The 22810-nt window shown below is 39.5% G+C and overlaps 1 protein-coding gene across 2 annotated transcripts; it reads left to right on the top strand.

Moving 5' to 3' along the window:
- Nucleotides 1-1293: 1293 nt before the first annotated feature.
- Nucleotides 1294-4189, top strand: LOC144714292 (peptide methionine sulfoxide reductase B5-like). 2 transcript variants are annotated; one of them, XM_078589014.1, is made up of 3 exons: nt 1294-1443; nt 2799-2955; nt 3898-4189. In XM_078589014.1, the coding sequence occupies exons 1-3, from the start codon at nt 1418-1420 to the stop codon at nt 4045-4047; spliced, it is 333 nt and encodes a 110-aa protein (XP_078445140.1). In that variant the 5' UTR covers nt 1294-1417; the 3' UTR covers nt 4048-4189. The 2 variants fall into 2 exon arrangements, with proteins under 2 accessions (XP_078445140.1, XP_078445139.1); XM_078589013.1 differs by lacking the exon at nt 1294-1443 and adding an exon at nt 1482-1652.
- Nucleotides 4190-22810: the final 18621 nt, after the last annotated feature.

Genomic DNA, 22810 nt, shown 5'->3' with positions numbered 1-22810 from the left:
CTCTCTCTCTCTCTCTCTCTCTCTCTCTCTCTCTCTCTCTCTCTCTCTCTCTCTACATACAAACCCATATAAACATATAATTTTATAAAGGATATTTCTATCTTGATGTTTTCCCTCCTATCTGATCAAATTTCCACTCCAAACTTACAACCTGATTAATCTCATTCAACGCCTGAGCAACGTGGTAGCACCGAGTAAACTCCAAGCTGAGGTGCACATCTATTACTTGTAAGTCTCCATCTATGAGTCTAGAAATTTGACAGTTTTTAGTTTCTCTCTCTAAATTTTGTCTCTGATTGTGAGCCGTCAATGATTTATTCATATATTTTCTTTAAGTACATCTTGTATTTTTTTTATGATTAACTTTTCTTGAAGGAATGACTAGTTTGGACTATTAGATTTTTCAAGAGATTTCACCGCTTGAGCTGTAAATTCTTAGTTTTAAGATCTTCCCATTGTTGACCAGGTATTAAGTTTAGTTTAAGTCATCTAGGACTTTATTATGTTTGAACATTCATCAAAACACTAACTTGGTCATATTTCAAGCATGTGCCGTAGCTTTCAAACTTCACCCTCGAAGCTTTTTCTATATCCCTATCAAATATTACTAGAAATAACATGCCACTGTTCTTGGGTTTATCCAAAAATAAAGTTTTTTGAAATTTTAAAACTCACTTTTGGATAATCAAAAGCCAGCTCACTTAAATGAGAGAACTTTTAATGATTAGATATCTGCCATCCTTCAATCAATATGGACAACAAAAAATGAAAGTTTTTCTCTCCAGACCCGGCATGAGTCTGATTTAAATTTCATTTCTTGCCCAAATGTTGATCATATCTCCCTTAAAGTTGATTTTTTGGCATTTCCTAAAGATATCATGTCAGCCATGACATCAGATTTGATGTTAATTAACCTTCCCCAGAAACTTGCAGTTTCTAATTCCAATAAAATATACCCAAAAAAGTGTAATCTTTTTCTTGGGTATCTTTTAATATAAAATATCAAAAATTTTCCAGTCTTTCTAAATTATCAAGAAACCACTCCTTGAAATGAAAGTTATTCTTATTCTTTGGTTTCTTCAAAAAATAAAATATCTACGTTTTTCAAGACTTTCTTAATCATCAAGAAAATTGTCAACAAAACCACTACTTTTAATATTATTCTTTGGCATCTTAACAAGTTCTTGATACTTTATGTTATTTAATGTTGATATTTTATGTTGATATTTTATGTTATTTAATGTTGATATTTTATGTTATTTAATGGCGACCCGCCATCATTCCGTCAAGAACGATTAAAATTTTGAAGTACTTCCCCCTTACCCGTCAAGGGTCCGATTAAAAATTTGTTATTTTTCGCCATTGTTGATCAAATCACTCAAAAGTTGACATTTTTTTGCCGATTTCCAGCGATCTGATGTCACCCATGACGCCCTTCTTCAGGCATACTCTTCTTCCCTCTTTTCCGGCTGCATTCATACTGCCCTTCGTTTTTTTTTCGATTATATTTCCATTCTGTGATTTGGGTTCTTCGGGAAGAGAAGGCCAACGATCATGGGTACTGCCAAGAACTCTCTCCTGAAGAGCGATGACGAATGGCGTGCCGTTCTTTCTCCTGAGCAATTCCGAATTCTCCGCAAGAAGGGAACTGAGTGCGATCTTCCTGTTCTTCCATCTAATAAACTATTTTTTTTCACTCTTATTTTCTTTCGAAGAGAAAAGTAGGATAAAATTCAATAATTTATTTTCAGTTCTCCGCTCTAACTGATTCCAAGATCGAATCAACCGCGATGTTCAAATCTTTGCCGGCTTCGTCTCTTCACCTGTTCATCACACCAATTATCTATTTTTTACTCGTTAATAATTGTTTTTGTTCCCATAAAAACATCATCTTCATCGGATTCCGGGAATTTGCTTAGGTTATGTCCCAGTGGTCATTAATTCTCGCCAAAGGGCTTTCTTACTTTACTTCGTGATCCGATTGTGTTCTATTTAGCATGGACTGTTAAAATATTTAGTTTCAAGGAAAATTGAAGGTATCCGACTCCGGGATGATATTTAGTTTCTTTCATCTTCGTCAGATTCCTAGAGTTTACTGAATTTATGTCCCAATCATGCTGTTCAATTCTCGCCAAAGAACTTTATTTCCTTTCTTTGTCTTGATTCTATTTAGTTTGCCATGGAATATTAAAATATTCATTCTTAAGGGAAAATTCAAGGTGCCAGGCTCCAGGAGGATGCGTAGTTTCTTTAATCTTCATCCGATTCCTGGATTTTACTAAGTTTCTGTCCCAAAGTCGTTGATTAGTTTTCGCCAAAAAACTTAATTTATTTACTTCATCGTGCTCCGGTTGTATTCTATTTAGTTTGCCATGAAATGTTATAATATTCAATTTGAAGGAAAATTGAAGGTACCAGACTCCGGGATGATACTTAGTTCTGACCTCATCTTCTTCAGATTCCTGGATGTTACTTAGTTTCTGTCCCAATTATGGTCATTAGTTATCACCAAAGAATTTTTTTTCTTTACTTTGTCTGGATTCAGTTGTGTTCTATTTAGTTTCCAATGGAAAATTAAATTATTCTTATGAAAAATTGAAGGTACCAGACTCCGGGGATGATAGTTAGTTCTGACATCATCATCTTCCCATTCCTGGATGTTACTTAGTTTCTGTCCCAATTATGGTCATTAGTTGTCGCCTAAGAACTTTTTTTCTTTAATTTGTCTGGATTCGGTTGTGTTCTATTTAGTTTCCAATGGAAATTAAATTATTAAAAGTCTTATGAAAAAATTGAAGGTACCCAGGAACCGGAGAGTATAACAAGTTCTTTGCGGAAGGCGTGTATGGCTGCGCCGGATGTGGGACCCCTCTTTACAAGTCAACCACCAAGTTTGACTCTGGTTGTGGCTGGCCTGCCTTTTACGAGGGTCTTCCTGGTGCTATAAACAGAACGGTTCGTCCCTGCCCTCCTTTCAATTTTAGAAGAAAAAAATGAATCAGCGAGTTCTTCCATGGCTGTTCATGAATTTTCGAAAATTGTTTAGTGGGCAGAGGAGAATTTCGCTATCTCTGTCAGCAAGAAAAACATTTTCTTAACAGGAATATGAAATAACCAGCTAATTGTTCTGTAGTCTGTTTCATGAATTTTTGTAAAATTGATTATTGGGAAGGGATGGATTGTGCTATTTAACCCTGCAAGAAAACCATTTTCTTAACAGGAATATGAAATAACCAGCTAATGGTTCTGTAGTCTGTTTCATGAATTTTGTAAAATTGATTATTGGGAAGGGATGAATTGTGCTATTTAGTCCTGCAAGAAAACCAGTTTTAGAAAAATACTGGAAAAACAGCCAGCCAAGTCTTCCGTTGATTTTTCATGAGTTTTGTGAATTTAAATGGGGAGCAGGGATGGATCGCACTATTTATTTCAGCAGCAGACCATTTTTAGAAAAAAATGAAGCAACCAGCTAATTCTTCTGCAGGTTGTTCATGATTTTTTCCCAAAAATGGTTTGTGGGCAGGGTATAATAAAGGTATTTATCCCTGCAAGCTGACCTTTTTTAGAAGAATTATGAAATAACCAGCGAGTTCTTCGGTAGACTGTCCACAAATTTTCCAAACTGATTGGTGGGCAGAGATGAGCCGCGCTATTTCTCCTGTTCTCAAACTATTTTATGAATTTATAAAATAACTCGTGAATGCTATAGGCTGTTCATGAATTTCCCAAAAATACATGATACAAAAAAAAAATCCCAAAAATGGTTGGGGGACAGGGAAAATTCATGATACAAAATCATCAGATTCTTCATAGATTTTTCATGCATTCAGAGAACTTCTTTATCCACTTATGGTATAAATCATTTATTTATTCTACCTTTGTGGATTATGTTGATAGCCGGATACTGATGGGAGAAGGACTGAGATCACATGTGCAGCATGTGGGGGTCATTTGGGCCATGTCTTCAAAGGGGAAGGTTTTGCAACACCCACTAATGAGAGACATTGTGTCAACAGTGTCTCCCTCAAGTTCACCTCTGGTTCATAAGCGCTCGTCTTCAGCCAGTATGAACATCTGTTGCTGGAGCAGATTCTCATGTTTCTTATTTGTGCTTCCGTTTTGAAGTTTGACTCTGTTCTCATTTATATTGTATACGCAGATATGAGAAATTAAGATATTTGTGTGAAAATCTTGCTGTCTCCTCTCTTCTTCATTGTATGTTTTTTAGAAGTCGATTGTCCTGAATAAGGAAGGAAATAATACAATTTGTTTACGAATAAAACATAGAAATTATATTGAGAGCCACAATTTTGCCAATAGTTGTCTGAAACTAGGGTCAAAGCGCATGATAACCAGCACATTTCCAGATCAAGCAAAGAGTTTTGGTAAGAAGTTGATAAATTGTTATTAAGCTTCTTCTCATACATAAAAGAGAGAGAGATGTTAAAACAGAGATAGAGAGAGAGAGTGTGTGTGTGTGTGCATGAATGTGTGCATCACGGTCCTCATAGTGTCACCTCACCTTTGCTGGGTTGAAGTTGGATATGGTAAGGCTTTTGAGAGAGGAAGTACAAGCAGGGTTGCAGGAGAAAGGTGTGGGAGGAAGAAAGTTATAAACTAAACTAGATTAATTTAAGCATACTGTCATTTATGCAAAGCCTCCACCACATCGGCACAGCACAGGATGGGAAAGTGCTGCAGGAACAAAATGAATCAGGCCAGATGGGGTTTCCGTGCCTCCTTCAGATAGTTGCAGGTCTTAGCTTAGAATCTCCATGTTTTCATATAATTACACTAATTCTAACAAAAAAAATCAAGTACTATGTTGAATTTAGGATATTAAGGATAGTATATGTTCCATTAACTTGTCTCATTCCTTTGGAATGTTATTTCAATTAGGGCATGTCATTAGGCATTCCAAGACTCTAATCCACAGTGTGATTCCAATTATATTGGAGTACTTGGTAAAAGTTGATCTTCAAGGACATTTGAAGTCCAATATATTTCTAATAGAACTATATTCATCAACTGCTATTTCACCATCTGTTGTCGATTTATCACTTCAAGACCAGGACTAATAATGGCAACTCTCCTGTGGGACAGATTAAATACTTTTTTGTGGGTGTCTCACCTACAGATTGGTCAAAAAAATAAAAAAAATATGGGGAAACAGACTTAAAAAACTGTATAGGTTAAATATAAATTAAAAAAACCTAGTGAATCATTTTAAATTAGTTTGTCTTCTTCATCCTGACCAAGTCTTTTGTTTCGCATGGGAAATTTCGCTTTCAGGTGTCATTTTATAAAAGTGGTGATGTCGGACGTCGTCAGTGACGTTATCCGGCCAGTACGGAGGCGATGCTCGGATACCTAGATGATGTCGAACGTCATTAGTGATGTCACCTGACGGATAATTCCCTAACGGTATGAAACTTCATGATATGAAGAGCCCTAGGCGGATGTACGTGCAGGCCCCGACTCGTGGGGATTCGCGGAGCTCTGAGCTCCGAGATGGGCAACCAGTGACGGTGACCTTGTGACCGTTGTCGGAGCAGCGACGACTACTACGGCATCGAACGGAATGTTTTCCTCGGCGCTCGCACGTAACGGACGGGCTCGACCCGTACCAAAGAACTCGCTCAATTCGTAGTTTTCACAAGATAATCTCTCACCTAATTCTAACCAGAGCGCGGTGGAGTGCATTCGTAAATATACTGAAAGACGTCATATGACTAACGAGCCAGGGGAACAATGTACATCGTGGGTGGCGGCGTTCGTCGTCGATGTCTTCGTCAATGCACGGGCTGGTGTGGGCAGGTATGTAGAGGCATGCTGTTGACGGATATGGCTTGGCTTAACTGGCAGCGGTGTCGCGGCGCAAGAGCGTGTATCAGGAGATTGGAGGTGAGGACGAGGATGGAGTGACAATGGTAAACAACTCAAGCGAACGGCTGGGCTGAGCATGTGTGACTTTATGGTAGAGCGACGCGAGCGGAAGCCGGCAGCAGTTGTGAGCTGCGACGGCAGCACGGGAGCTGAGGCAAGCAGCTGCAGCGACGAGTGTGGCCAGGTGACGTAGTGGCGCAGGCGTTGCACACACAAGCGGCACAAGCGGCTCCAGAGTACAAGGGGGGCAGCACGGGTAGCAGGGTGTGGGCCGACAGCACTGGCACAATGGGCGTCTTGTGAGGGGCAACACCCTAGGCTTGGCGATGCTGGCACAACGCGAGGCGTAGTGCTTGGGTACTGCAGACGACGGTCAGGCCGATGAGGTGGTAGACTCATCGCTGAACAACCACAGTCCTCACTACTTGACAGAGGTTGCCGGGTGCTTGGCCAGATGTGAGGGCGGCTAGCGGCTCGTGGGCTATCCAGGGTTGCAACCCACACAGGCGGTGCCACGGTGGTGTTAACAACTCGAAGAGGTATGTGGCATCGTTGCCCTCATGGCACGTTGACTCATCCGGCGAGTCAGGGTCAACAGGTGGCGTTCTTGCATCTGGACGTGGCGAGATTGCTGTCTTGGATCGCGGCAACTGACCAAAAGAACACCAGCGCCACAGGAAGGGATTGTGTCAAGGATGAAGGTTTACACGTCACACATGCCACGTCTCACAACACGCATGACACGACACAACGGGCGTCTCAGAAGGTTCTAGAAGAACAAGAGCACCGCCCGACACGGATCTCAACTCCCACTAAACTGTCCACTCAAAAGAAACACAAACGGGAGTCTGTTGATTCTATAAATCAAACCCCCATGTAACCCTAAACACACATCGCACAATCAGTGCTTCTTCCTCTTTTCAGTTTATATCATCCTTCTCTATCTTCTCCTTCATTCTCCCTCTACATTTCAATCGAGCTCTTTCGACAGATTGGGCACCGTAGGCGTTCCGGGCTTGCGTGTCCATGGGGCGAGTGGGCGAGTGTCCGGCTGGCGAACACGGGCGTTTCTACAGGTAGTCTTTTATCTCCCGGTTATGAGGGCGAACAGGGTTACGATCGGTTGGGTCTACCACACACGAGCGATGTGGCTTCCCGTCCATGCAGCGCACACCACAGGTAAATGAACCAGCGGGAACACAGACTTGGGTGGTCACGTGCGTGACACACTACGATCGATCTCGCGTTTGTCACAACCGTTCAACCGAGCGATGGTCGGTCGTTGACCGTATCATAGATACAGGTGAGCGTTTGAGACCTGACATCGCGCGATGACTTCATGCAAAGTGCGGTCGGTCGTGGAGGGGGTCGAGAGTGTTCCTGCGGGCAATAACGGTGACAACCTTGTGGTGCTAACCCCATGATCTTCTCTGCTCCCTTTCAGTCTTCACCTCTTTCTCCTTCCTCTCCTATTCTCCTCTTCCTCCTCTCCTTCTCGATGAGACCAAGTTGAACGAAGAACACTTCAAAGAAACACTTCAAAGAACACCTTCTGGGGCACCATCTTGCCCCCCTTTTATAGGGGCATGGTGGCCCTTACTAAGGGCAGGGGTGCCCTTGCCCCGCAGGAGTGGCGGATCGCGTGGAGCACTCGAGGTGGGAGCGCTCACGCCTGATCCGACGATCACGACAACGGGGTGGACTGCGCCCACCTCGGATGAGGTCCTCGCCACGCACTTCATCGATGCACTTGGTAAAGGTGGGGACAGCTCCACTATCTCTCTACCATCATCATGCGGGGGGCACGTGTGAAGCGTCAACTCGAGCACTTCTCCGAGCACCTGCAAGGTATCGTTTCTTTTCCTGCACATGGGCGCTGACGAGTGGGATCTGAGTGTAATTGGGATATTTATACTTGCTCCATGCCTATAAACATTGATAAACACTTCACTTTATAAATAAAATCCCCCTGGGTGGCGTCCAGGGCACGGCTGGATCGGTCTACGGGCACAACCGCAAGTTTGGCCGTACCCGGCACCGTGTTTTTTGCAAATAAAAAAAAGGACAGGGGTGCCCTTAGTAAGGACACAAGTGCCCTTACTAGGGGGGGGGGGTTTATACATAGGACCTCCCTCACTTTTAACACAAATATACAACACATTTGCGCATGTTCAACGACACAACTTGACACAACATGCAATGACACAAGCACAAACACAACACTACGGATACCGATGTGACGAAAATGAAAACACGAACACGGTAAAATGACGAATAAAATGAGCACGAGACATTGAAAAGTCCAAAAGAGTTGATGGCGCGGTCATGTTTTCGCCCCAGTTGTTATACTCGGGCGTCTTCACCGTCGCCTTGGCGTGCCTATCGGACATAATGCGAACCCGCGGGCCGTCAATGACGATGATGGTGGTGTCGACGATGTCTTCGACGGGATGGGCTAGCGCTCCATCAAGTGGTCTTTCTCTCTTTTTCAGGAATTAAAAGTCATTTGAAGAGAGCCCGTCCACTATTATGCCTAGTGAACCATCTATTTGGACTTGAAATTCACTCCAGACAAAGCGTTGGACTTCTATTGTGGGTTGATTTCCAAATTCCTTCTCACTTTGGCTTACTTGGCTTGAGTGGCACCTAAGGTTATTTTTACCATATATGTTTTGAATTGTTTTTTTTCGTATTTGCATGCAAAGCACACTATGCGTTTAATCACTGGTATCAAAGCCTAAGATTTATTACCTAAATGACTTCACGGGATTTTGAGATTTTGGGATAAGAACATAAAATTCTACATGTGGCAAGCCAAGATGTGTGCAATCTTGTCCCAAATTCATTTTCATGTTTTAATTTCTGAGATTGCCACAACTTGGACTGTGAAGAATAAAATGTAGTATAATCTAAAGGGTTTGATGCAAAATTATATATATTTCTAACAAAAATTTGTAACATGTACATAAAGAGACTTCTCCATGAAAGTGCTCAGGAAATCTGGAGATAATATGTATGGAAAAGATAATAACTCATCAAAATGGGTTTGAGTAGATATTATTTGGTCTTCACATGGCTGAAGGTAAGTCTCTTAAATCTCATCTCCATAATTTTAAAGAGATTAAACCTGATGATGCAGGATGACTAAGACTGACGCAGGTAGGATAGGGTAAATCAACTAGGGATGGATAAAACAGACCACAAATCAACATGATTGACTTCAAACATTTAAATCTGGTGAAAATGTTGATGGTGCAGACCCTTTCCTCAGTCGACGGCGGGAGGACTGTCTTACAATCACTGTGATGAAAACAAAGCTCCAAATTCAATATCTCGAATGGTCGATCACGAGAAGATTCAAACCTAGACAAGTATGTCCGACGGCGGTGGAAAAACACACGATAAATGCTAGACAGGTAATACCGACACCAAAGAGGGAAGAATTAACCTTTGGCGCAAGAGTAGTGCGAAGAGGCGATGCAGAAGATTATTGATGCATCATTGGCGTGAGCGAATGACATGCACTTTGACAGGGTGTCGCAGTTGCAGATTGACGTCTCTGAAGCAAGTGATGACGTTTCTGAAGAAAGCAGTGAAGGCGCACCGGAGGCACACAGGCGGCAGCCTGTGGTGGCCGTGCGAACAGCGCGGCACACGATGACCACGTGGGCGGGCACGCGCTGACGCGCAGGCAGGCGTGGCATGGTGGCCATGCGGGCAGCACTATGCACGGTAAGCATGCGGGCGGGAGTGGCACACAATGGTTGCATAGTTGGGCGGCGGACGGGCGCGACACGCGGTGGCCGCGTGGACGGGCACAGCGCGTGATGGCCGCGCGGGCAGGCGCGATGCGGAGTGGTTGTGCGGACGGGCTCAGAGCGCAGTGGACACAGGATGGGCGGGGCGCACATTGGTCATGCCGGTGGCGGCAACCACGCGCGACAAATGTGCTGACAGCGGCAACGGGCAGAAGACCTCTCAAAGACGGCAACGGCAGCGGCGACAGAGAGTAGATTAGGGCAACTTTCTTTAGAAGAAAAAAGTTCAATTCCAAAGAAAATCACAAAGTAATTCAATACAACATTGGCCTATGTATAGGCCTTTTAGGAAAGAGAAATTTTAAATGACTATAAAATTCAAATATAATTTAAATGACGCTCGCATCCCAGGTACGAAGTCGGTGCTGGCGACATGTCATGATACGGGATGTCTCCTACGGTAGTGGTGTCACGTCGGGTGATGGTGCATGGTCGTGTGTGCCACCACCTGATCTTGATGATAACAATACAAATGCATTGAATTAGGAGAACTAATTCTATTTACTGATGTTTTTGTCAGCTAGAAAAACCTCAGTTTACTGACTACTTGCAAAGATTTACCATCAAAGGAGCTGATGAGTTGTTGTGTGGATGAAGGGATGTATTCCCACACAAAGGTTCTAGTTTGTCGGGGTAAATATCATGCGAAGAAGAATAGTGACTATCAAGGAAGAAATTAACAAAAATTACAAGAAAATGTGAAAATTATCATAGTGGAAAGGGTACATCAATTTAAGTTTCTGATGCAATTGATGATATGATACAACATTCACACAAAAGATAAAATAAAAATCAAATCAGACTTTTAAAGTAAAACCAAAACATGTCAATGATAAAATCAGTTTGTGGAGCCAAATATCAAAATATTAGTTCCTTGAATGAAACTCATTTTATTCTTGAGCAGTGTTGCCTCCGAGTCAGGAAGGCCTTCCTAGAATTCCAATCATATTAGGAGTAGAGGGCACTCCAGAAGCAAGGGAGCTGGGCTATCTTAGGGTAGAGTTGCATGGGTATTGCTCACTTTTGTTGGTTTTAATTATACCAGAAATTTATAATAATTCATCGTGGATTAATATAATCCATTCAATATGTCAAGTCATCAACACATGAGGTACCAATACTGATCACATGTTGTAAGAGGTACAAAGAAGTTCCTGACTCTTTCATAGAATTTATTTGTCATCTGACACCATGGAAGTTTAAACTCTCATCTGCATGACACTCATAGAATGATTTAGAACAGCATAAGTTATGAAACCTTAATTGATCATCCTATTTAGGACTGATGCATAAGAAATCATCCGAAAACTCATTTTCTGATAGTTCCACTGCTTTGGACGAGCACTTAATTGTATCATCATCTATGAGTTTGTCTCCTCTTTTAGTCGGGGAAAATGATCCCATCTCGATTGCAAAATCCCTTTGCTGACTAGTTGTTACCATCTAGATCATGATTCAGAATCACGAGTCATAATCTAAACACAACTTTCCATGCACAAAGTATCCTTGGTTTTTTAGGTCTAAGTGCCAATTAAAATATTTGAAATTAATCCACGCAATAAAAAATCAGGTATATGACCCATTAAGGATGTAAATGTATCAATTCAATGTTTGTTGTGAGTCTTGGATTTCAATGGAATAACAAATAAAAAATATACTACAGAACAAAAAGCATAAATAAACTTTGCACCGATAAAATCTACAATTTCTTGTTTCCTTGACTAACCCTCTTCAAGCCATTCAAATGTTTGGCCTAAAGATATATCCACACATTCTTTAGGATGTTGTGACACCCACCATGTGCTCAAAATGTACTGCCAAAAATATGTTTTCCTCACCATCAAAGCTTACAAGTGGCATTTTTGAAGAACAACATAAAAATAGGAGTGCACTCAAGGATGACTCTCATCGGTATACGTGCCCCCTCTATTTATACTCTCTGTGAAATTCTCATTTAAGTCCTTTGGAAAGTTTCACAAAGCTCTTTGTCGCCCAGAAAATTTTGTTCAAGTCTATGAACTTAGAGTATATCCATGAAAGTTCAAAATTTGTTTGTGTTACCATCTAGGCTCCTGTATCATTCTAATTAATAACTCTAATAATGCAGTACCATGTATTGGACAATGTGATTAAATAAGTATAACTACAAATATTAATTATTCAATGATCTATTTAACCGAATTGATAGTTTGAGTTGGCAGCTTGGTGAGTGTCAAGTTAAACCTCCTGCGCTAGAAGATACAAAGGAGCATCGCTTCTCTCTTTTGGAAGCTGTAGCACCATCAGTTACTATGTACATTTAATATTTCATCAATGTAACTCTTAAATGGCTAATTTTATGGTCAACTTTCAGACCCCATAATCGATCATTCTAATGCGTAGAAAAATTATAGGAAGACACCTTATCTGAAATGTCTACTATTTTGGACAGGTATTTAACTTCGTCTTCTTCCTTTATTCAATCTCCTTTTAAATCAAGGGAAGATAAAAAGACAAAATAGGTTATAAATGTTAATGTCATCGTAATTTAATTCTTATTGATCAACTAAAATTTGGCATTATATACACTCACTTAAACATGTATAGCAATAGTGATGTCTTTTCCACAGGGACTGAAATTTAGAGACAGATCTAATGCCTAAGTTACTTTTAAGAAGAATAAGAGGAATTATCTATATTTTTTTTAAAACACGAAATTATCGATAACAATAGAATGAAAAGGTAATGATTAGAAAAAAATTATAAGGTTTAGGAAGAAATACGATGAGATATAGTAATAATTAATAATAGGCACAACTAGGGAGAACTGGAGAAGGTGCAGGTAAGATATCTATAAGATAAGATAAGATAAGATATTATTTATATTATTGTTAGAATTAATACTTTTTAGATATTAGAAGTAGTGAATAAGTGGGATAATATAAAATATTTATATTATAATAATAAAGTGATATTTTAAGAGAGGTAGCGAGAGAGTTATTTTAGGTTTTTTATTAAAGTATAAGAGTGCTAATTTAGAGAGATATCAATTAAGATAATATGCTTGGCAGAAGATATCTTTAGTATGATTTTTTTTATTTATATTTAGTTTATATGTAACATAGGAGATATATATAGCAACTAAAGAAGGATTAAAATGTAGGGAGGTAGGCATGAATAAGTGTATTTTTTAATAAGATACAAAAGTAATAATGGAGAGAAAAAGGGATAATAATCATAAATTATTATGTAGATTATAATATAAATATAGTTTAGTAGGCATGAATAAACTATATTAAATTTGATGACTTTTCTCTTTGATTACCTGACTAGGCGGTTGAGGGGAATGCTGACATGGAGCACGGGAAGAATAAAATTTAAAGGGGTCCACAACTGTGATTTAGTTGCAATAATTAACCCCGATTTAAGGAAGATCCAATGGCTAGGAGAAAATCAGCATCCGTGACCGATCCCAAATCCTAATCGACATCCGCGACCGATCCCCTACCTGCAATTAGGCAGGAAATATGGAGTTTTATATCTTGTCGTCCAATCTTCTTAAAGAAAATCAGATGGATGAGATACTATTGTAATATTTGAAGTTGTCTTTGTTATAATGCAGGCTTTGGGCTGGGTTGGCTCAAAGCCCCACTTGCCTTTTTTCTCTTCTTCTCTTAAGATTGTGGCCCATTGATAGGCCTGTCTGTCTGAAACTAAAACAAAACTGTTAGAGAGATATCTCATATCAGAGAAATTAATAAATGTGACCGCTATGGAAATCCCAATTAATATTGGCTACTGAATTAAATAAACCCCTTCCCCCCATGTGCATGTGCAGGCTGTGCATTCTTTTGTATTGTGGCCTACTTGTGGGACTCTATGGGGGGCCGTCATAAGCTCTGATAATCTCAAAATTTGGGGTTTTAATCTGTAATTGGTAATTGAGATTATTCGAAATATAAAGCAGTACTTAGTCATTTTTAGCTAGTGATGAGTATCGATCGTTCCTAGAGTGAACGATGATTAAGGACTTAATATTCTTACTATGGAGAGTATTGAGATGAGAAGAGAGATTTCTTAACATGAAGTAAAATGACGAGAAAATACTATGCAAGATAGTGATATCGAGTCAAGGAGAGTAGACATTGATAATTTGAAATGAACAAATGAAAGGGGAAATGAAATAAGAATGGCGTGAGGCATGAGGGGAGTAGCGTCAGATATGATAACTAGCGGGTAAGTCATTGATGCAATGATGGTAAGATGTGATTTTGCAGACGTATGGAGGTGGTGTGACTGCGAGATGTAGTCGTGAAGTCGAATTACAATACCAACGATGTTGAGAAAGAGCATAGTAAGGCAGAGATGCTTCCCATGGATCCTTATGTTCCGCTAGGATCACGGCGATTTGAGAGTGATGGTACTCTCCCTCTTCTCTAATGCTTCTTCCCACACACCCAAGGCACCAAGACCACACTTGATGGATATCAAAAACTCTCTATCTTTCAATCAGCCCACATGAGTAGGAAGCAAGTTTAAAAATGATTTCGATAGTGATCCAGACCTCTATTTATATATCTTGATGGAAAGAGGAGGGGGAGTGATGCCAGACGTCGTCTAGGACGTCGTCCAATCGATACCGAGTCGAAGCTCGAATACCAAAATAGTGATGTCGGACATCAATGGTCTCATCGTCCGACGGATAAAACAAACCCTAACTAGTAATGTAACTACGATGCAAGATGAACACATCCTACGTGTCATACTTGCAAGCCCCGACTCTATGGAGATGCCGATCTCCAAAGGGGTCGTCGGATGACGGCGATGCCTCTCGAGCCTCGTCAAAGGGGATGAGGGTGACTACGTCGCTGAACGGAGTCAATCCGTAGGGTCCCATAGGTAACGGACAGGCTCGTCCGTACCGGTAAAGATGCTCAATGATCGTAGTTATCTCTCAATTTTCCTCTCTCACCTATCTAGCCCAAGCGCGGTGGAATCGATTGAAAGTATATTGCAAAAGATAATATAACGAGCGACGGGTGAGGATTATGTATCTCGAGGCGTGTGGCTCGTTGATGCAGAGTCTTCATTGATTGTGGCTGTCAGTGCAGGTTGTGACGAAAAGGAGTCAGAGAGGGTCGACGTGCTTGATTGGCGGCGCAGCACAGGTGCAATCAGTAGAGGTCGGGAGGCGTGGGTGTGATGGCGAGAGAGCTTAGTGGCCACATAATGAGCGGGCAGGGGAGGCTTGACTAACTCAGGCTTGGCGTCCGATTAGCATGCGCCGGATGGACCGTCGGCGTAGGCTGATTCAATCCAGCAATCTGGGTGATTTGATCGGGACTTGATCGGGACTTGATCGGGACTGTGTCGCGACTTCGAGGCCGAGACTGGTGCCAGGCCAGGGAGTAAGCAGCAAATCCTCAAGTGTTGACTAGAAGGCGCAGCAAGGTGTGACTTCGCTAATGATTCCGTCCCGTCTCTTCGCGGGAACTGGTTGACTGGTCGACCATAGGAGCACGGACTGGTTGACTTGGTTGATTGTTTTCGTCTCGTATCTTCGCTGGAATTCGTTGACTGGTCGACCATAGGTTCCACGCTGATCGCTCTTAGTCAACTGGTCGATTGGTGTGTCCCAGAGGAGCGACACTACATCCACTGGTGCCGTTCAGAGGACCAAGTCCCCTCTCAACGTGGATGGGTCGTGCGAGCGGCGGTGGATCTGAGAGCACCGTTGACCTAGGACAGCCCTTGGCGGCCAAGAAGAATGCCTGACGGGGGTGGGGCGAGAAATCCCACTGACGATTCACGAAGAAATTCGCACCTTCTCTCCCCACGCAGGACGCTTTCAAATGGCATTCTCCTCTCCGGCGTCTTCCCGTTCCTCGTTGCCCCTGGCAATACGGAAGGGGCACAATGGAATTGGGAGAGTGGGGCTTGATTACCCCGTTGTTCTCTCCACCAGCGACTTCCCTCGGGCAATTTCTTCCTTTCTTCCTCTTCTCGCCCTTTCCCCCCACGTCTCCTCCTCCTTCCTCGTTGGAGAGGGGGTGAGACCTGAACTTTCTCAACACAAGAACACTTCTATAAAAAAGACTCAGGTCTGACCTTTCTCCTAGGGCGCCTCTCTTCCTTTATAAGGGGAGGTTAATCGGCCCTAGGAGGACCCAATAGGGGAACGACTGACACGAACTCTGCAAAACAACTGGATGAAACCAAGAAAACAGAAGCGCGACTAATGAAGAAGACGAAAGAAATCAAAATGATAAAACAAGCATAATTCACCCGGCAGTCATGGACAACGGCGGCAGCACGGATGACGCCTTCGACGGGTCAAGATGACGTGCGCCATCAGGGAGACAAAGAAACCCTAAAAATTTCAGCTCAATCAGACTCGTGTTTGAATTTGGAGCAATCCTAGCCCTTATTTTTCTCTCTCCTCGTCATCAGCGCTGACACGAACTCTCCAAAACAACTGGATGAAACCAAGAAAACAGAAGCGCGACTAATGAAGAAGACGAAAGAAATCAAAATGATAAAACAAGCATAATTCACCCGGCAGTCATGGACAACGGCGGCAGCACGGATGACGCCTTCGACGGGTCAAGATGGCGTGCGCCATCAGGGAGACAAAGAAACCCTAAAAATTTCAGCTCAATCAGACTCGTGTTTGAATTTGGAGCAATCCTAGCCCTTATTTTTCTCTCTCCTCGTCATCGGCGCTGACACTTCCTCTTTTTGATTTTTCAGTTGAGCCGTCCAATCATCAAATATTCTCAACAAATTGATCATCTTGTCTTCCATGTTCACGCACTTCAAAAAATTTCATGTGAACTTGGAGGAGAAAAAGACAAAACACTACTTTAGATCTCTTTTTTAATATTGTGATGTTGCATGCACCGCATCATAATATTCCCCCTTTTCCTTGAGGAAGCGGAAGATTCCCCATTTCTTGATGTTGCACACATTTTCATGTGGCGCATCAGCATTCACTTCTTATCTTTTCTTTTTTATAATGATTTGTGGTGTACACGTGCACGCCAAGTGTATTGCCGTAAATTTTAACTTTTTTCTTTCCTTTTTTATTTTTTATCAGTCTACAAATCACATTTATTGCAATTTAATCATCTCTTTTTTTCATTGTCCTCTTCGCCTCCTGCAAATAATGTACATCCAGTGGCAGCTGATGATTGGTGCATTGTGGCATCGTGATCTGTGATCCCATAATATTGCCTCTTCGCAATGATTAGAATTGCAGAAGTGTGGGATTGATGGTCATTTGATGAATTGAATGGCGACACGGGGCGGCCACATTTTAAATCCAAAAAATAAATAAAATAAATACTAAGTTATCAAAGTATAATAAATATATATTTAGACTTAGAAACTTCATCTCTTTAAATATAAGTTCAAAAGGTTCATAAAAAAGATATATTCTTTCTTGTAAAATTAAGTTATTTAAGGATAGGATGTCACAAAAATCCTTAAAATTTTGATTAAATCCATAAAAATTAGAATATCAATCTAAATTAGATTTAATCCTCTTAAGCTTGACAACACACATATTTAATTATTTTAATGCGTAAAAATAAGTAAATATCATAGAATTAACCCAATAATTTGTTTTGCTATCAGGCTCACCTGTACTGATGCATCCTTGGTTGTGGTGTGTCCGCTTGTGAACTGGTACTTGCTGGCCACTATCTGGCTTAATTCTATGATATTTACATATTTTATGCATTAAAATAATTAAATATGTGTGTTATCAAGATTAAGAGGATTAAATATAATTTCAGATTGATAGATTCTATGATTGATATTATAGAATCTTATTTTTATTTTATTTTTTAATTATTAAAAAAATATACAGTGACGGGTACGTCCAACCTTGCGATTGTGCTTGTAGACTGATCCAACCGTGCCCTGGAGGTCACCAGGGGGGATTTTATATATGAAGTGGATTGTTTATCAGCATTTATAGGCGTGGAGCTCAGATCCTACTCGTCCACTCCCATGGTGCAGTAAAAGAAAACATTCATGAGTGTACCTAGGAGGTGCTCGGAGAAGGTCACTCGTGCCGGCATTGTGCAAGGTCCCCCGCAGCGATGCTGGTGCTTGGAGTGTGTAGAGCTTGTCCCACCTTAAATAGGTGTTAGCGTTGAGGCACGTGGCGTGTACATTGGTCAGGTGAGAGGGCGAGCGCTCTTGCATCTAGTGATCCATGCAATACGCCAATCGGGGGGGTTATCCTTCGACAGGTTGTGACGTGTGTGAAGAGCCGGTAAGCCAAGGCTCTCAACGCAGTGGCTACCACGAGCTGCCCAATAGAATCTAATTTAAATATTTTTTATTTTTAGATTGATACTCTACATTTGGTGGAATGCACCTGGCTTGAGAATCACAGCGCCTAGCTGGATCCACCAATAGACGATATAACCAAAACAATGTTTTCTTCTTCTTCTCTCTGTATTTTTATTTAAATTTAAAATCTATCGGGAAAAATATAAAATAATATATTTGAGCGAAAAATGAAGTCCCAAAACACATTCCTCCTCTTAAAATCACAATTAAAAATATATATTGAATGAGAAATTTTTGGACCAGTATATAATTAAAAAGCATAATAAAAAGGTGTATGTGCAAGAAAGAACAAAAGATGAGATTTTGTAATAAGTTCATTCCTTCTTCATCTTCATCTTTATTGATTTCATAACCTAAGCAACCTGATTTATCATAAGTTTATTTTGCAATGTACATGGATCAGGTTTCAAAATCTAAACTCTGACATAGGAAAAAGAGAAGAATAGATACAACTGAGGCGATAGCTGCGTACGATGATGGGCAATATAGGGTTCCCTCGGGATGGATTGGGGAAAGTGACCTTGATTTCTTGCAGAACATTTGTGTAGCTCAGGTGACTCTGTTCCTTCCTTCGGAACCTAGAATGAACCAACCATGGAAAATCCAATCCGTCTGCCATCCTTTATTTCTTTATTATTGGACCACTAGGACACCCCTATTAATTCAATGATTAAAAGGTTTTGATTGATTTATCAGAGAGAAACCTTACTAGTTGGTATGGTTGTGCCCGGTGGGGTGGCCAGGCAGGCCTCAGTTGCATCTTGTCACCAATCCCACCTACACATGGACCAATATAAGGAAGGGTAAGGCGCAACGTTAGGAGCGGTTAAAACAAAAGTCTCAATGGCTGTAACAGATCAATGGCTGTAACAGGGCCTCGTCTTCTACCAAGAAGAGGACCACTTTAGCTTCTTTAGAAGATGAATGATATCAGAGACGTGGCCAAATGATGCAATAACTTTGGTTAGAGCGAAGCCCAAAATGGCATCTCTGAAAGTGGTATCACTTAACCATTATCTGAAATGCGTGATACTTCGATTGGTGGAAGCCAGTCCATGAAGATTTTCCCTTTTCTTCCGTGCAATTCCCCATTTTTTGGTAAGCATCATGTATCTCCACAAATGAACATTTCTCTAAGCTTATCCTGTAGCTTATACGTCGTTTGAAAGCAACTCCGAGGATCCAAAGAATAGCTAAGGAAAGTTGATGATCCCTTGCTACATCCCAGGGGACATCATAAAGAGTACCTGCTTTTCTTACTTTTTCCACTTCGTAAGTATTTGGTTTTGTAGCAAAATGGTCCAATTAATGCATGAAATGCAAATTCATCTTATAATGAGGATAATATCAACTTAATCATGCCAAAAAAAACTTAAAGATGTATGATTGCATACATCAAATGTATTCGTCACTACAAACCAAACTTCATTGTTGTAAAGTTTGCCATTAAAATCAGGAGATCCAAACCAGACTTCTTGTAGAGTATTACTCTTAATGGATTTGGAAGGATATTAATTTAACATTCCTCATCATTGTTGTAGTTTAGCCAAAGCTACGATTGAGAGTAGTGTTTCTCTAGCACTCTATTATGCCTTTTTTATGAAGTATTTGAAATCCCTCATACTTTGATAAGTTGTTAAAATTGATTGAGAAAAGACCCAAACCCTTACCTGTGCTCCAATTATTCACATATTTCTAAATGTGCTTCTGAAAAAAAAAACTTGCATTCCATGAGTTAGTGCAACTCTATGTTATATGCTTCAACATGTAGACCCATCCACCCTTCAAAAGTGATTGGTAAAAGTCAAATTGTAGTGATCTCCATCACGAGAAATAACACTACTAGGATGATAAATCAAAATAATGGGTCTAAATGTGTATCATTGTAATTTTTAATATTTATTCTATCAAATAATATTTATAATTTTTAAATCACACAGGATTTATGAATGAGGTTGTCTCTGGAGGGACCAACACTAACAGTTTGAATAGAAGAAGAAGAAGAGATATTAATATAATAATAGGAAATATAATAAGCATATTTTTATGTCGTAATATATAGACCATAAGAAGAACAATACTAAGAATAACTAGGTTATTAACTAATAAGACGACCAAAGATGACATAACACTAAAAAGTTATAAAAATAGATAAAAGTGAGGAATGCGATTAATAAATAGGTATAGTATTTATAATGTATATCTATACCTTTTCTGGAACAATCACCATTAAAATATTTTTAGTTCAGAGGTGTATATATTTCTCAAGCACATCTGAACACATGTAGCTGAGAGTATCAGAAGTTTTATGAACTGATGTGTTGAAACTAACTTATTTTTTATTCCTCAAAATACAGTGCTCAATAGACTCTGCCTAACAAATATTTCCCTGCAAAGCAAGTTTCTCTTGCTCAACATCTGAAGCCCACGCTTATTCATATGCAAATGATGCATATGATACATTCGTGTGATGTCCTCTTCTACCCTGGATGATGATGTAGAAGCAAATTTATTGATAACAGTTGTGCCCAAGAGAATTTAAATATATAAGTAAAAAAAGGATTTACCGTCATAACCTTCAAAGTTCTCGATACATCATAAAATTGATAGCCCTTGCTCCAAAGTGTACTCAGTGAAATGAGATTCTTATTCCATGAAAACACATCATAAAAATAAAAAATATCTCATAATGCCACCAGAAGTTTTGATCTTGACTGTTCCAAGTGCAACAATCTTGCATAGAGTATCATTCCATATCAATCTTCTCATGACTTCAGAATAATTATGTACACGGTTCCATGTGATGCGTACCATATTAATCCAATATATAGCCATATATAACTCCAATGATATCAACATAAAAGACAATATTGTGGTATCCTCCTTGATAATGTTTGTCTCTGCCTTGTCACCTGCTACCTTGGTGGAGTTATTTTTAAGGCCTTGTAGCTTATAATTGAGCTTGAAACAGTAAGATATAACATGTCCTTTATAGGAAAAATATTTGAATAACTAGTTTTTATCTTTATATTTTGATGTGAAATCATTTAGATCACTTCCATGTGGAGAATTTTCTTTTGGATGACCACTGGCCACAAAAGCTTCAAATTGTAGTGCTTATAAATTATCACCTTTCATACCTTTGTTGAGAATGCCATAAAATAAAAGGGATCGTTTAAAATAAATAAGAGAGATAGAATACCTCCAATAAAACAAGTTGACAAAACTTCTCCTACAAATGAGATATATTTAAGAAAATTTTCAAAGTTGAAGCCTTGTCTAGAATTTTCTCGTTGATATTTTTGAGTGTAGAGACCCCAATTTCTTCCATGAGCCTAATGCCTTTTCTCATTCTTCAATTAGCTCAAAACTCATTTGAAAAGCATAGTTGTATGATAGATACAGATATTACATTCATGTCATCTTCTCCTTCCCTCAAATTTCCTAAATAAGATCCCGATGATTCAATTTGGCCTTCCATCTTTATCTTCCATATGTTCATGGATATTTGATAGAAATATTTGGACAAAATAAGAGTGAAAATTAGTGAAATTGATAAATGGTATTTTGAATATTTAAGAGAATATAAACTTGGAATGTACTGCACTGTAGAGATTTATTTTAAAATTTTATTCGCATATTAAGTCGATTAGATTCAATTGAAACATTTGATATTTTACAAAATTTCTTAGATTGGATTAGGATATTAAGAGTGAAATAAATATTTATTATGATATTATTTGATAGTGAATAAACTGTAAATATTTTATCTTGTTTTCGTCCAACATATATTTCAATTTAATAGAGATGAGAAAGGGAGCATTTTCATGAAGGATTTGGTGGATACATAAGGAGAAACTATACCAATATGTAGAAGTATTAGAAGTCAAGCTAGAGATGACATTTATCCCAGGGTAACTAGGTGTTTGTTAAACTGAAAATTTTGATAATATTTATACCAACTTTCATCTAATGCATAAATATAATGAATATCGTGCGTGTTATGATCTCATGCATATGTGACATATAATGTAGCTTACATAAAACTGCTCCATAATTTTCAGGATAACGTTTACATTAGTTTTAACTTATGAAATAAAATCATCTATTGTTTCTTCAGTCATTCATGTTTGATATGCCAAAGTATACCTGATAACACAGTAATTATTGTATTAGTATCCATGACTCTGCACATTTATTTGCATTAAAATGGTTATACATGTGTGTTGTCAGGTTTAAAATTAATAAATTTATTATTATCAGGATACTCTGATTTTTAGGAAATTTGGATATTCTTAATCAGATTTTCTGACATTATATTCATAGAGATATTAATTTTCTTGATCAGAATAAACTGTTCAAAATTATTTAAAGGCTATCATTGGTTTTTAAATGGCTTTTCTTACTATTTTTATTTTGGTCTTTCATGTTAAAAATCACTGAAAAATTTGTCATCATGGCATCACATTTATAATGCACCAACCTTGGGACTAAGATCTATCTTTTAAGACCCAAAGGAACATGTGGTGTTAAGATGAAAAGTAATTTTTGTTATATATATGATGGAAATAAATGTGCATCTGGAGGATATACATAATTCAGCAACAAAAATCAACATAAATGTAATGAAAAGTTTTGAAATCACATGTGGCAATCAAAGGCACCATAAATGCAGCACAAAGCACAGTGAACGTGGGGGTAGGGATCAAACTTGATTTTTCAGCACAGAATTTTGCACTCAATAATGGGAACCAATTTGGAAATTT

The sequence above is a fragment of the Wolffia australiana genome, chromosome 17 (assembly GCF_029677425.1).
Source record: "Wolffia australiana isolate 7733 chromosome 17, ASM2967742v1".
Taxonomy (NCBI): Eukaryota; Viridiplantae; Streptophyta; class Magnoliopsida; order Alismatales; family Araceae; genus Wolffia; species Wolffia australiana.
This window is presented reverse-complemented; position numbering and strand designations above follow the sequence as displayed.

Bases quoted from the DNA above. Each gene is read 5' to 3' on its own strand.
- LOC144714292 (XM_078589013.1), top strand. From the start codon at position 1,555: ATGGGTACTGCCAAGAACTCTCTCCTGAAGAGCGATGACGAATGGCGT. The intron at 1,653-2,798 runs GTGCGATCTTCC...AAAAAATTGAAG, and splicing joins CTCCGCAAGAAGGGAACTGA to GTACCCAGGAACCGGAGAGT. The intron at 2,956-3,897 runs GTTCGTCCCTGC...TTATGTTGATAG, and splicing joins CTGGTGCTATAAACAGAACG to CCGGATACTGATGGGAGAAG.